Here is a 16,405-nt window from a genome sequence, read left to right on the forward strand (position 1 = left end):
GCCTGCTCTTTTTTAATTTTATTTTTACTTAACCCATTTTTAACCAGGTTAGTCCCATTGAGATCAGTGATCTCTTTTTCAAGGGAGACCTGGCCAAGATGGCAGCGTTAAATTACAACACAACAATGAACAGCAAGGACATAAAAAACACAAACATAAGAGATACTCACTAAGATATAAATGATTTAAATACCTACAGGCATCGACAAGTACCAACCGATTCATTCACTATTGTACTTATGAGACCTTTAAACCAGACATATGGACCAAAACCCTCAGTTTCAATACATGTTGCAGGCCGTGCCAAGTGAGGGGAGCAGAGACCTTAAAAGATTTCTTTCCCAATTCAGTCCGTGCACGTGGGACAGACAATAAAACCACAAACAACAACTATGGTGCAACTTCAAAGCAGAACTAAAAACCTACAGTGCACATCAGTTAGTACACTGGAAACTTTTTCATTTCCCTACAGCCATCATACAGACTCTGTTACTTTAAACACATGAATGTTTCTCTCTTTGCTGATGAGATCCTCGATTATATATAAAAAATGTAACTGTTAACATCTCATCTTTTGTGTAACAGTGTGTTATTTTTCTTAATGCATGATGTTTTTGAAGCATAAACTCATTGACAGCAAACACAGTCTGCTGTCACACTCTGTCTGTCTGTCCCTCTCCTTCGCTGCCATTTTCCATCCATCCACCAGATGTCCTCAGACTGTCCGTCCTTTCTCCATCACCTGACCACCCCACCCATCTACACACCTGTTCCCACTTCCCTCACCTGCTCTGAAATGTCAGTGTGATGAGAGAGACTTCAGTGCTGCATATTTAATCACGGCTCACATTAGTGATACGTAGTGATAAGTAGTGTTGGAGACTGACAGACAGGAAGTCAGCAATATGAGCAATGACAAGTTGATGACTCCATGCACTCCAACACTACATCACACATCAGAAAGATCAGTCATCCCGTGTTTATTGGCTCTTTGTCCATTAGATTATTTCATGTGCACAGTTCATATATTTCTTTATTATATCATTTAGCATCTTCATAATTTATTTTAGACTACATGCTCATGCAGGGGAGAAAGGGACCCCACACTCAGCTCATGAGACAGATCAATAAGACCTTCACAGTTGCCTCTGGCTCTATCTCATGTAAAAGGACTCAAGCTGGGACGAAACAAACTGGATAAAAACTGGAGTGAATACCTTTAAATGAACAGATTATATTAATGCAACATATCCGTGTTAACATCTACGTATATTAGGGGTGTAGTTCTTGCTGCTTGCTGACAATAAAGTGAAGTGTAAGCTATACTTCCCTTCAGTACAACACAGTATTGTTAAGTGAAAAGTTGAAACCGTTCCTGAACCTCAGAGCAGAGGTTCACGAAAGAGTATCAGAGCGAGCAGACGGCCTCCAAACAGCCTTCACACAGAACTGCAGCAGGATTTTAAACACTTCAGGATGAACAGAAAACCACAGGACAAAACTGGTACCTTAAAATATTCTGCTTATGTTTCTGTATGTAAGATATGATCTACTGTATCTTTTCATGCGCCTGCATGTTGTCTGTAGTTTTGTGTGTTCTGCAGATGCATTTGATGTTTGACAACACCACAGCACCAAATGGTTTTAAATGCCAAAATCAATCTGTATTTTTTTTTCTCAGAGAAAACCAAGGAAGGAGCTGCTCCTGCTAACAGCACTGTGGGGAGAACAGCAGGACACTCAGGTATGTTGTAAACCACAGTGTCATCACTAAAAAAACAAACAAACAAAAAAACCTTTAACTTAAAGTATTACAGAAAAATCTAATATTTTTTAAAGTCAGACTTTAGTTTGTTTTAAACACTGCCGATACCTCACCAAAGCTTCAGCGGTTGCGAGGCCTCCTTGATTTTAAAGAGTGCAAGAAAACGTATGTGAAAAATGAACAGTAGGAACATATCTCTGCATCTCGTTTGTTTCTGTGAAGAAAACTTTTTTTTTTTGGATACGTTTTCTTTATTGCATTTTTGAAACGTAACATAGATCTCCCAAAAGAGGAGACAAATAAACACAAACATTACAATAAGAACATGTTGGATTGCCATGTCTCTACATCCTGTCGTTGGTGAGTAGATCGTCCATTTCTCTCATTTTTCTCGGCATTGATCTTCTTGAGTCCTTATCTTATGAGTCAAATGTTCCATAACATATATTTCGTTCACAGTTTTCAACCAGTCATCTTGTGTTGGTGGATCTGGCTTATACCACTTTCTCGTGATTGTTTTTTTACAAGCTGCTAACAAGATTTTCAGTAAATATTTGCCCTCTTTTAACACAACATTCCCTGTCATATTGCCAAAACACACAAACATACATGACTTAGATACATCATAGCCCAGAATTCTGACAATAACAAGGTGAACATCTTCCCAAAATTTTATAATATTAGGGCAAAGCCAAAAAACATGAGAATGATCTACATTTATAGCCTCACATTTTCTCCAACATGGCTGTAATACAGATGAGTATTTGCTCCTAATTTTGGGTGTGATAAAGAATCTTATTAAATTCTTCCAACAATATAATCTCCACACACGTGATGATGTAGCTGACTGTTGTGTTCTCCAAATATGTGACCATTCATCATCAGAAATAATTACACCCAGTTCCCGCTCCCATTTCAGTTTTACATATGAGGTTGTATTCCCTTTTCTCTCCATTAGGTGACCATATATTGTAGATATTACTCTATATTTCTTTGACTTGTAGATTCTGAGGAGGTCCTGATTATTCCATTTTTATCCAAATTTACATTGTTTTGTTTCTTTGTAAAAAAAAAAAAAAAATCCCTTATTTGCAGATATCTGAAAAGGTCTTGGTTACTTAGTTTATATTTTTGTTTAATCTCCTGAAAACTCATAAAATTACCGTTTTTTATTACTGTACATATTGCTGTTATTCCACTTGGAATCCATCGTTTAAACCTCTGGTCAAGAGAACCGGGGACAAAACACCTATCATATGCTATGAAGAAAACTTTTGTTTTATAAATTTCAGAATATTATTTACGATAAAAGCTTAAACAAAACTCACAGGAGAAGCACATGATAAACAGCCTCATCCTGCATTAGAAAAGAACACAGTTAAAACAACCAAAGAGCTAAAGGAACAATCACTAAGTGTCAGGGAGAAGAACACGCTGACAAAAGAAAGAGAAAATATTCAGTATGTGTGATTATTTAAAAAGAAAAATGTAATACAGACAGAACATTGTATAAAAGGTTCCTAAGAAAATTCATCTCTGATGCAAAATTCAAACCTTTATGAAAAGTTTGGGTAGTTTTCTCATATGGAAATGTTGCACAAGCTGAGGCTTGAACTCAGAATCTTCAACACCAAGAACCATCCTCTATCTCACTGAGCTAACTGGCAAACAGAAACATCACATGTAGCTTCACAAACTGACTAAGCCAGTCACCTGTGTGCAAGACAGCAGCTGTTAGTGTGTAAAGGCAGATTTCAAACAGCTGTCAAAAATTCAGTTAAGACAAAAAAACAAAAATACACATAGCCTATTGCATCTAGACAGCATGGAGATGTTGGATATTTGTTTTTAACAATGATTTATTGGCTCACCCATAAAAACTGATGTTTAAAGTTGCCATTTTTACATTGACTCCAATTGTTCACATGAGAGCGAAATTCAAAATGCTGTAAAAAAAAATTTAGTTTTTGAGATGAAATTCTGAAATTTGCCACATATCATCTACCATGACTCCAAAATTTTGTCATTTATTTTAATGAACATTGAAAATGTATTTAGCAAGAATTTGCATGTATATGTTTACAGTACCATTTACAGTCAAACATTTTGATGCACTGTAGGCTCAATTTTCGATAAATCAAAAATCTGTGTGGATCGTTTTTGTAGGACAGTCTGAAGATGCTCTGTAGCAAGTTTGGTGTCAATTGAGCAAAAATTGTGGGAGGAGATAGGTTTAAGAAATTTTACAGTTTTTGAAAAAAAAACAGAGTGATGAACTTCATAATTTTTAATAGGTTTAAATGTACCAAAGTTTCTTCAGTATTGGGGCTACAGTTTGATGAAAGTTGTGAAGTTGTAGCACGTATGGTTGATTTGTTATGAATTTTCAAGATTTTGAACTTTAGACGCTTGCTGTAGCGCCACCATCAGGACTATTGGCCTGTTTTGCAGCTGAGGATATCTGGCGTGAGACTGGACCTTTGTGCAAAGTTTTGTGATTTTTTGCGCATGGGAAGTATGATTTCCTCGGAAGAAGAAGAAGAAGAAGAAGAAGAAGAACATGCAGCAAAACAATAGGGTCCTGGCAGCTTAGGCTGCCCGGCCCCTAATTAGTTACTCAGTCAGGGGTCGTTAGTGTACACGATACTAGAAAAAGTGTTCCTTGAAGAGAAAGTTTGGAAACTACTGATCTGAAGGACTCAGCAGAGAGAGATCTGATTGTGATGACATGCTGCAGACAAACATTGTGGGTAAAACCATCACAGCTAATCATCATTAGCCACAAACCAAACGACAACTCTGTCACAGCTTTAAAGCAGAAGTAAAAACCAGGTGACACCTTACTGTGTGTGGTTTCTAGTTACGCTTCAGATTTTTTATCTGGGACTCAGAGCAAAACCAACAGATAAACAGAGGCTGAATGTTACTTCAAGGTTCTCATCTTTCTGTGTGGCAGTACATTGCTGATTGTTGCTTCTGATGCTCTGCATGACTGTCATTTACTTATTTACAATGTTGGAGTTCATTATAAATCCATCTTTTGTTTCAGGGTTCCTCCAGTGTGCTCAACATATACAAACATCTGTGTTTGATCTGTTTATCTTTCAGGGGAAATCAAAGAAGAACCTGTCTATGCTGATGTGGCAGCTCCTCCAGGTGCATCATGAACACATTTCACACATTTTCTATTGTTAAGCATGAGATTAATTTGTCAATCAGGATATAAATGTTCTATAAATGTGATAGTGATGAAGGTTGGAAATGTAAAAGCTCAGATCTGTTTGTATTGTACTTAAAATGTATTCAAAACACCTTTGACTCTGATAAATCAACATCATTGATTCAGCTGAATTTTTCTCTCAGACCAGAGGTGTCTCTTCTTCACTCAGTCTTTTCCACTGATAGCAGTGTGTTGGCTCATACTGTTGGTCATCATGGGCCTTCGTATCTACTGTGAGTACCTTGTATGTGAATGTCACTTCAACTCAAAGCTTGGTGTTGTTGGTTCTTATTTTAAGGGCAGGTTTGTCAGGAAATTTCTCAGGAAACACTCAAGTGCTTTCCGTGGCAGTAAGTATCCCTGTCAGTGGGTTGCTACAAAACACGCTAAAAAGCTCCTGGAAACACAGCAACCGCTTTTGTCGAATGTTGTATCATCCACCATCACCTCCACCTCCCAGTATATACTATGTCACTTTAGAAGTGTTGATATGATATGTATGAAATGTGCAAATGTGATGTATTTATGGTTTGCAGAAATGTAATGTCAACATTTTCTCTCAGAGGATGGGCTGAATGAGGACTGTGGAAAGGGCTCCTATTCACCAGTATAAACAGAAGGAATGATCAGGGCAAAACCCCAGTTTCAGTGTTCATATGGGCACCTGACTGTGTTTAAAGATAGATTTGTAATGTGAATCCATCCTTTAATGTCTTTATGATCATGTAAAACACTTTTCAGAGACACAAGTCTCACAGCCCAACTCCTTCCTCTGTCTGTCTCTGTAGTTACTGCTGTCATTTCTGAAAACAACACACAGCTGACTGCTGAAAACCAGGAGCTGAAGACACTGATGACACAAAACTATACTGTCTTAGAAAACAAGATCACAAACCTGATGGAAGAACTCCTGAACCTGACAACACAAAACAAGGAACTGAAGTCAATGATGCAGTATCTGAATCTGTCAGCAGGCAGTTTGACTCTACTGGCTGCCATTCACAACCTGACGAGCCTGAACAACAAACTCAGCTCAGACAATGACGACTTGAGGAGGACCTATAACAATCTGACACAAGCCATTTCTGTCTTACAAAACAACTGGAACGAGCTCAATGTGACTCGAGCTCAGTGGAGCATTGATGCTTACTGCCCCATAAGAAATAACGGTAAGTTCAGAACCAGTTATTTAGGTCCAAAGATAATCATCAGTAATAATATTACAATGCAGTAATGTTGTTCATTGGTTAGTCTCTGTTGTTTCAGAGAGACAGTGTGCAGCTTGTCCGGTTGGCTGGATACACAGACAGCCAAGCTGCTATGCCATTAATGATCGTGAATGGAAAACCTGGGAAGAAGCTCAAGAAAACTGCAGAGGGAAGGGTTCAGAGTTGGCTGTCGTATATAATCAACAGGAGAGGGTAAGAAGGAAACTTCTGGAATTTTCAGACAGAGAGAGATGCAGGGCAGACGCTAAAGACAATAGCTACAACAGCATTAATTTTAGAAATAATATAATAATGGTACAGTAACAGTATTTTGGTAGTATATATAAGTATATATTAATATATGATAGTATGTGATGTGACAATAGTAATCATATGTGTATAATAACAGTAGAAGTATGACTTATAATAACAACAGCAGTAGTAGGAGGCATCAGGCAGGACCACCGCAGCAGCATAACCAGGACCCACAATCCAGGCGTAGCCACGATTTGAGGGAACCCATGAGACAGAGAAAAAGCTCCAGAGAAGAAGCTGAGTTAGAGACATGCAGTAACAGGACGTGAATATTATCAAATAAAGAAGAACCAACTTTTCAGAATCTTAAGCCCGTTTCCACCAAACACTTTTGGTATTGTACCTTCGTAACCAAAAGTAACCTTTCAGACAGGAAGACATTTCCAATGCAAACAGTCCTCTTAAATGTGCCACTTTATTTCCTCCTTTATCAGTCTGCACCTGGTTTATCGTCCACAGAACGAGGCTGCATGCCGACATTTTCAGAACAAAATAGAACAGGCTGCAGTGAGAGTCTCTCTCCATGGGATATTTAAAAATAGCTGGTTTGGGCATTTAGTCCTTCTCAGGCAAGCTCAGGGGTTTAGTGTTGCTGTAGCCCACAGGAACGACACTCCGCAACCCTTTTTTATTTCTTCAAGTGAGGATTAGAATATATGCAGTTCACATAACTCGGTCGAAATTAACCTTACTATATAATGACGAAAACTCTGTCTGTGTGTCTGTTCCACGTTTTTCTCCTCACTGACTTGGTCAATCCATGTGAAATTTGGCACAGTGGTAGAGGGTCATGGGAGGATGTGAATGAAGCAATATTACATCAATTGGCCAAAGGGGGGCGCTATAGCAACAGATTGAAATTGCAAACTTTGAATGGGCATATCTCATGCCCAGTATGTCGTAGAGACATGAAACTCTGCACAGAGATGCCTCTCCTCATGAGGAACACATTTGCCTCAAGAACCCATAACTTCCGCTTATATAGATTTTCCGCCATTTTGAATTTTCACACTTCACTTCAAATGGATCTCTTTCTAGGAAGTTTGAGCGATCTGCATGAAACTGGGTAAACATAATCTAGGGACCAATATCTAAAGTTCCCTCTTGGCAAAAGTTGGAAAACTTACTAAAACTGAGCTTCTATAAGGCAATGAATATTGCGGAGGGCGTGGCTCATCACATAAAGGTGTATAACATCTCAAGGGTTTCACCCATCACCACGCAACTTTGTAGGCATATGACCACACATAATCTGAGGGGACCCCTCCATTATTGACCCCATCAAACAAAATGGGGGCGCTAGAGAGCTCATTTCTTATCTAGGCCTAACCGCCATATGGATTTTTACTAAACTTGGTAGATATGTAGAACAGGACGCCTCAAGGTGACTGGAGAAATTTAACTCTAATTGGCAACTGGGTGGCGCTATAACAACAGAAAAATGCTTCAAAATGGCTAAAATGTGACCGATCACTGTGGCTCCCCCTGTGGCCCAATGTTGGGGGTGTTTTCTAATGTTTGGTATGACTAAGTCATGGTATGGTATGCTGTACATAATCACGGTGACTGTCAGTGTGTCATTCTGTCAGTCATTCTACTCACTGACGTGGTCAATCTATGTGAAACTGCACATAGGCACTGAGGATTGGCATAGGTAGAAGGTGACAAAGCTACCAGTGGGTATGGACTAGTATACATAAACGCCTAAAGATCCACTCATTACTAAAAGTGTATGTCATATAAAAACTAATGGAGAGGTCAATGTTTTCATGTGGTTGATTGTTGTTGATGACACAGTCGTAAATATGGAGATGGTGTCTGCCTCCCAGACTGAATCAGGAATATGGTTCTGTTTTTTCAATTTAATTGTAATGTTGAATATCTGATACCCATCTTTCTCTTCTCAGAACTTCATCAGTGATTACAGTTTCAACAGTTTTGGACCTGATGGATACTGGATTGGCCTGAGAGCTGTAGATGGGCGATGGAAGTGGGTGGATGGAAGTTACATGACTTATAGGTAAGAGACACATTCCTAAACACTTTGAATCATAAAATCTATCAGCCCTGATCTAAGCATCGTTTTTGTCCCTCAGCTCCTGGATAGAAGCTCCAACTGAAGGTCACTGTGCAATTTCTGTACAGAGCAATGGGTGGAAATCAGTGAGCTGTGGTAACAGCCACAAATGGATCTGCAAAAAAAAGGCTTTATCTCTTTAAACCCCACAGTCATACTTTTACATTTTACATCTATCAACTGGCTTATAGATATCAAATGTGTGTATGTGCTCTGTGTGTGTTTATGCAGGCTTTTCTCACAAATGTTCCATATGTTTTCCTACGAAAAGCAATGCACCCAAAGTTGGTTGGGGTAAAAAAGGATGGGTCTCAAAAAATTGACTTTCGCCTGAAACTTGTGTTTGAATCCGTGAAACTTTGTGTGAACTCTAAGGTATGTCCTCACCATGTTTATTTTCGTAAAACCTAACCTCAGTAACTTTTACTGTCTAAACCTAACCCCCATAACTTTATGTTATTTTCATAACTCTACATTAATGACATAAATGTCATTCGTGGGGTGCAAATTTGTAGGATAAAAAAGAGGTGGGTATACTCTGTATACCTGAGTATTTGTACAGGACGAATACAATGACTGATTGACAAATGGGCTCTGAGACCTCACTGTTGTATGATGGGATGACTGGTAGCTGCCTGCGTCTTGTTTTCCTGGGGACAGTAGAGAATGTGTTTGGGATGAACAGAGATCTTCGATCGTCCCTGGGTCGCCGTCAGGATGAAAGGATGCAGTGAACTCACCACTGTTACCCTGTTATTGCTACATTGTGAACAACAAATCTGTGTTAAAATCGTTAGGAGGAGAGCTAGTTAGCATTAGCTGTAACTAGGGATGGGCAGATCAATCCTAAAACATCTATACTCTCGATACCACATTTTCATCTTGAAGATTAATCCTAACGTCAATAGGATCAATACCAAAAAAAGGGATTTGTTTCTCTCTTCCACGTTGTACATACTTGTATTTCAAGAGTAAAATTGTCTGTGCAAACATTGTCTTGTTGTTATGAACACATCTAGTGCATGTACTCGTTGCTTTTCCACTGCTTTTATGTTGTCTGCACTCAATCAGTTTACTCAAGATCCAGCAGCGTCTTCTTAGTTTTGTTTTCACCTGATGTCAGCAGTAGGAGGATGGTAAACTATATGTGCATTCGTGTGTCCGTAGTAGTGATGGGATTTCTCGTTCACTTTGAAGAGCCGGTTCTTTGGCTCTCCTTCACTTTGAAGAGCTGGTTCAAAGATGCAGTTCATTGGTCCGTTGTTTTTTTTTTGTTTGTTTTTTTGCTGTGTGTGTGTGTGGAGGAGGGGTGTGATAAATCGCATTGCCGATTTATCACATTACGTGATCTGGATATTGTAACGTGGACCCAGATTAGACTCTGCACATATAAAATTTGGTGTAGCCATAGCAACGCCCTTTATAAACAGCAAGCCTGTCAATACAAGCAAGTGTTAGCGGATAGCGGGTTAACTTCCTACCGTTCGTTTCTCACCGAGGGGGGGTCATCAACAAACGTGAATTAGGAACTGACTCGTTCACCCTGAAGAGCCGATTCACTCGTTCACTTCAAAGAGCCGGTTCAACGACTCAGCTCGTTCACGAACGTCACATCACTAGACCGTAGCTATCTGTGGACATTCAATGCGAATAGTATGTCCGAGCCTGACTAGTTCTATCCAACACATAACAGCAGTGATTGATTAATGAAAGAATTAAAAAACATGAGGAAGAGAAGTTAGAGCTGCAAACAAAAAGAAGGGAGAAGGAGGAAAACACTTCAGCATCCAGACCTCTGACACAGAGACAGAGTTCACTGACAGAGTCTGTTCAGAGAGGCTCAGACAAGGAATATCACGATACGATTTTGATTCGATTCGATTCAGGAGCCTGCAATCGATATGACGCAATATCATATGCCCATCTAACACAATCATTTACATCAGCTCATAAAAACAACTAGAATATGATTTGACCATTTTATTTCTGAGCTCTGTTTGTTGTTTGATCGGAGGTGTGCTTGCCCAGAAATGGTGACACAGACGTGCTATGTGAATTTCAAAATAAATGTGTATCTTTAAGATGACAGTATGGATCAGTGTTTTCATTTTGCATCAATATAATCGGATCGTTAATCAATGAATCGATGTATCGATGTGGATTGATGTATCGTTACACTCCTACTATACAGTAGCCTAGAGAAATTAATGTTTTAGTCAAATCAGATCTTCAGCTCTGGTTAATGTTACATTTTCAAACTGATTTTCAAAATACTGTTACTCACTTCATAAATCGTGACACACCAATTTCCCATCGTTGATAATAAAAATCGTATTGCATCGTATTGCATCGTATTGTATTGTATCGTATTGTATCGGTGATGGAGAGGCCAGGAGTTCGCCTCAATTTTGGCATCAGGTCGGATGGTTTGTTTACATGCAGGACAGGGAAATTATGGACGTGTGGAGAAATATGAACATTTGAAATGATGCAAAGGCAGTGTGTCGATATCTATTGATGTAATGAAGTGTTAGGGTTTCATTTTCTAAAAAAAATTTTCTTTTAACTTAAGTGTTGCACAATGACAGTTGCTCAAAGTCGAACACCTTCCTGTATGTCCTGTATGTTTAACTGTGTCATGGTTCCAAGGGTTTTTTGTGTGTGTGTTTTTTTGTGGTTTGTTTCCTGTTTTACTCTGACAGTCACTCTCCTCATGTGTCATGCTTTGGTTTACTTCCTGCTTTTGTGTGTTTTGCTGCCTGTTTTCTAACTCACCTGTGTCCCATTGGTTAATTAGTACTTGTGCACAACTACTGCTAGAAGTAGTAGTATTCTACTAATAGTATATCACTGCTACAAATACTACTACTGTTGCTGCTGTTTGGATCATTGATGTGAAATACATACTGTAACATATTGTAAATACACACAGTATCGTGCATACATAGTATGCAGTACATGTGGCACATGTAGTAGACAGAACATGTAGTATGCAGTACCTGAAGTATGTTTTACCTGCAGTATGTATTAACTTTAGTTAGGATTATATGTGTACACTTCTTCTACTCCTTTTTGAGCATATCTGTTAATGTTTTGCTTGAAATAAAGTCATTCATTCTTTCATTCATTCAAGTAGTTTTGTTAAACTTAATCGTGACTGTTTTTTAACCACGTCACTGTGCATCACTATGAGACCACAAGGGTTGTGACACAGAATCAGTTTTGATGTCCTGGGAGTGAGAATGTGTTGACCTGGCTGAATTCTCTGTGAACATTAATCATAATTACAAACATTTACATGCTGATATAAGGAACATTAACACACAGAGATGACAGTTAAGTGAAGCAATTTAATGCATTAGTCTATTATATTGAATAAAATTATTATTCTCTTATGTATCAATCATCAAAGGTATCTGTTAAGTTTAACAAACCATTTTTTCAGGAAGTTGCAACATGATTGAACAGGATGAGATAGAAGCAGACTGGAAAAACAACACAGTCACACCTCAAAGCAGAAGTCCACTAAGGAGCATCAGAGCGGAGCAGATACAGGACGGCAGCTCAGGGTGTTCAGGATGAACAGAAAACCACTGGATAAAACTGGTACTTTAAAATATTCTAATGTTTATGTATTTGCATGTGGGGCATTATATAGGCCCCTATATCTTTTTTTGTATCACAATGTTTTCTATATTTTTTTGTAATTTATGATGATTCTGATGCTTGATGACATGCCAGCACCAAACGGTTTTAAAATGCCGAAATTTATTTTATATTTCACGTTTTGCATTCTGATGTTTCCTCTCTGCTCGACACACTGGGAATGATAAGATTTAATTTCAACATCTATGTTTGATCTGCATTTTTTTTCTCAGAGAAAATTAAGGAAGAAGCTGTTGACCGATCAATCACTCATCATGGATAAAGCAAATATTGTTTTATAAAAAGTCACATTTCAGTTTATCTAATTGGTTTCAAGCAGAAAGATGTGATTAAAATGTTGTTGCAGAGATGTTGCAAAGTGTGTGTGTGTGTGTGTTAAAATCATCACAATTAATCAGCATTAGCTTCGACAAAAATTCTTAACAGAGCTAAGAACATACTCTTTCTGTCAGATTTAAAATTGGTGCACTGTTCACAGCACAGTGCTGCGGTGGTTAGCGTTGTTGCCTCACATCAAGAGAGTTCCTGGTTCAACCCAGGGTGGGGGGCCCTTCTGTGCGGTGTTTGCATGTTCTCCCTGTGTCAGCGTGGGTTTCCTCCAGGTGCTCCAGCTTCCTCCCACAGTCCAATGACATGCAGGTTAATTGGTGACTCTAAATTGTCCGTAGGTGTGAATGAACTCCCAACAGGATAAGCGGTTACAGAAAGTGACTGAATGAATGACACTGTACTCTATCTTTTCTTTAAACCAAACACAGAATATTAAAATTGATTATATTTATATTTAATTTAGATATATAACCATTTGTGTTTAATATGTTTCTCTTTCAGAGGAAGTTAAAGAAGACGCTGACTATGTTAATGTGGCAGCTCCTCCAGGTGCATCATGAACAAAATACATTTTATTATATGATTTCAAAATACTAAGCGTGAGATTTATTTATCAGTGGTGATGATATATAAACGTGATATTGATGAAGGTTGAAAATGTAAAACATTTAAAAGCTCAGCTGGTTTTGTTTTATAACAGATCTGTTTAACAGATAAACAGAGGTTGAATGTTACTTCAAGGTTCTCATCTTTCTGTGGGGCAGTACACTGTTGATTGTTGCTTCTGATGCTCTGCAGGACTGTCATTTACTTATTTACAATGTTGGAGTTCATTATAAATCCATATTTTGTTTCAGGGTTCCTCCAGTGTGCCCAACATATACAAACATCTATGTTTGATCTGTTTATCTTTCAGGGGAAATCAAAGAAAAACCTGTCTATGTTGATGTGGCAGCTCCTCCAGGTGCATCATGAACACATTTCACATGTTTTCTTTTGTTAAGCATGAGATTAATTTGTCAATCAGGATATAAATTTTCTATAAATGTGATAGTGATGAAGGGTGGAAATGTAAAAGCTCAGCTCCTTTTGTATTGTACTGAAAATGTATTCAAAGCACCTTTGACTGTGTTAAATCAGCATCATTGATTCAGCTGAATAGTTGTTTTTCTCTCAGACCAGAGGTGTCTCTTCTTCACTCAGTCTTTTCCACCGATAGCAGTGTGTTGGCTCATACTGTTGGTCATCATGGGCCTTCGTATCTACTGTGAGTACCTTCTATGTGAATGTCAGTATTTAATGGATAAATATTTGATTTAATAAAAGCAGCATGGTTTCACTCAGTGCAGCCAAAGTGGTAACAGAAGAAAGGTAGTACTTTGTTATTTTCCATCATCTGAGTCACTGGAAGCATATAAATGTTAAACCGAAGAGGTCCCAGAATGGAGCCTTGGTGAACACCCCACGTCATTTTTGTGCACTCCGATGTTTAATTACCTATAAACTCAAAGCCTTTCTTACGCCTGTGGCAAAATAAAAAGTCATATTGGAGTGCTTTCCTTGTTTTTAATTTTCTTATGACTTTAATTAAGGATCCAGCACCCAGTCTTCAAAGTTTGATCACGAGTTGTGTGCATTTTGTTGGATTTTTATGAACAAACTTGTCTGAATCGAAGTCTGAAACCAAAAAACCTCTATCTGTCACTGCAGTTACCACTGTCATTTCTGACAACGATGCCAAGCTGACTACAGAGATCCAGCAACTGAAGTTTCTGAGGAACAACTTAACAGCACAAATACAAGAAATGACATACGTCAGCCCAGCGCAGTGGACCATTGATGCCTACTGCCCCAGAGAAAATAACAGTATGTTCAGAACCCCTTGATTAGGTCTAAACCAGTAATGATAATAATGATAAGGAATATAACAGTGCAGTAATGTTGTTTATTGGTTGGTGTCTGTTTTTTCAGAGAGACAGTGTAAAGCTTGTGAGAAGGGCTGGGTACACACACAGCCAAACTGCCATGAGATTAATGCCGCTGCGTGGAAAACATGGGAAGAAGCTCAGGAAGACTGCAGAGGAAAGAATTCCGATTTAGTTGTTTTGGATGATGAAGCAGAAATGGTAAGAAGTAAACTGTGAGGATTTTTATGACAGTTATGACATGAAAATGTAATTTCGTTCAGTCAAAACACGCTGTGACTCTGTGATCGAAGTGTGTTTATTTAAGTATAATGTTAAATATCTGATAACTCTCTCTCTGTTGTCAGGACTTAATCAGTCATTACAGCTCTCCAGCAATCGATGGATACTGGGTTGGTCTGAGAGTTGAAGATGGCATATGGAGGTGGATCAATGGAAGTGATCTCACTGAAAGGTAAAATACACATTTGTTTACACTTTAAATCAGAAAATCTATCAGAACTGATCTAAACATCATGTTCTTTCCTCAGCTCCTGGATAGTAGCTGCTACTGACGGTCAATGTGCTGTTTCTGTCTGGACCAACCTGCTGTCAGTGAGCTGTGACAGCAGAAGACGATGGCTCTGCAAAAAGAAGGCTTTATCTGTTTAAACACTGCAGTCATACTTTAGAAAGTTACCAGATACTCTGTATGGTAATATGAGCTTTTCAAAGCTTTGTGTGTGCATCTTTTTTAGACATGCAGTGATGAAATGTTTTGTAGTTTCCTGTTTCCCTTCAGTCATGTAACCTTTTGAGGTTACAAGAGGGGGCGCTGCGTGACTTGTTTGCAACACAGTGTGACAGAGCTCTGTTTAGTGAAGTGTGTAAGATTTTGAGGGATTTGGTGGCATCTAGCAGTGTTTTGCAGGTTGCTAGCTACAAACTTCTGCCAGCCATAATTCCCTCAGTGTTTATTGTTCAGGAAGTTTTTATCGGGAGCTGAATTTTCTGCAGAGGCCTCTTCCTCTCCAGAACAAATCTGACCGTGTGATTTCAACCATGAATAAAGCAGTTTCACGCTACAAATCAGTTTCTGTGGTGCTGCACGTTGCAGGTGAGCCTCTTACCTCGGTGGCCAATGTGAAAACGCAAATGGCCTCATTTGGAATTGGTTTGTCTGTTCTGAGTTACTGTAGAAACATGGAGGTGCAACATGGTGACTTTCATAAACAAGCACCCACTCCGTATGTAGATATACATTGCTCATAAGTTAAGGAAAACACAGCCTGGACTTGGATCTTCCATGTTTTTATATCTAACGGACTAATGGAGACAACAGTTTTTGAATTTGGTCCAGTCTGGAGTGGTGCAGGGATGATGTTTTTTCTGTTGGCTAACAGGGAAATTAACATTGCTCCGGTTTCCTCTTAAAAAGCCATTGGGATTTTTCCATTGGATTTTGGGTTATTGCAGAAAATAAGCTCTGGCGCAAACAAACGTTTATGATACTTACACATTTTGATGTACAAATGATCATAAGTGTTATGATTTTTGAAGCTTAAATGCAATTGCTAGAAGTACAAAGTTAATATTAGGCTATAAATGAAGACACCATTTTTAACTTTCTAACATCAAATAGGAGGCCCAAGTTTCATAATGGTGGAGGAAGAGTCATGCATTGTCTGCCAGTCACTCAGGGAAGCTCAAGAAAAACATCTGGAACTGTGTATAAAATAAAATAAAATAAGAAATGAAGTCACACCACAGCCACCCCCTCCTCTGATTAGTAAAGAACAGTCCCTTACCTCTATTGTTCTTTTTTTTCATTGCTGCTAAATTCTATCTCTTGTCTTTGTACATTTGTTCCCTGACTTCTTCTGTACACTTTTCTTGTGTGAAATAAAAAACTAAAAAAAA

The 16,405-nt window shown here is 38.5% G+C and overlaps 2 protein-coding genes across 2 annotated transcripts; both read left to right on the forward strand.

The window, feature by feature from the left end:
- The first annotated feature begins 1,630 nt into the window (after positions 1–1,630).
- On the forward strand, positions 1,631–11,463 carry LOC117266057 (C-type lectin domain family 10 member A-like). The gene is made up of 7 exons (XM_078171192.1): positions 1,631–1,744; positions 4,874–4,921; positions 5,129–5,218; positions 5,774–6,154; positions 6,252–6,406; positions 8,416–8,528; positions 8,605–11,463. Exons 1-7 carry the CDS (start codon positions 1,639–1,641, stop codon positions 8,726–8,728), a joined length of 1,017 nt encoding a protein of 338 aa, XP_078027318.1. The 5' UTR covers positions 1,631–1,638; the 3' UTR covers positions 8,729–11,463.
- A 2,251-nt stretch (positions 11,464–13,714) lies between these two features.
- LOC117265242 (killer cell lectin-like receptor subfamily B member 1B allele C) lies at positions 13,715–15,276 on the forward strand. Its single transcript, XM_033639622.2, has 5 exons — positions 13,715–13,848; positions 14,292–14,447; positions 14,553–14,707; positions 14,854–14,960; positions 15,037–15,276. Exons 1-5 carry the CDS (start codon positions 13,830–13,832, stop codon positions 15,155–15,157), a joined length of 558 nt encoding a protein of 185 aa, XP_033495513.2. The 5' UTR covers positions 13,715–13,829; the 3' UTR covers positions 15,158–15,276.
- The last annotated feature ends 1,129 nt before the right edge of the window (positions 15,277–16,405 follow it).

This window comes from Epinephelus lanceolatus, chromosome 10, assembly GCF_041903045.1.
Source record: "Epinephelus lanceolatus isolate andai-2023 chromosome 10, ASM4190304v1, whole genome shotgun sequence".
In the NCBI taxonomy this organism is placed as follows: domain Eukaryota; kingdom Metazoa; phylum Chordata; class Actinopteri; order Perciformes; family Serranidae; genus Epinephelus; species Epinephelus lanceolatus.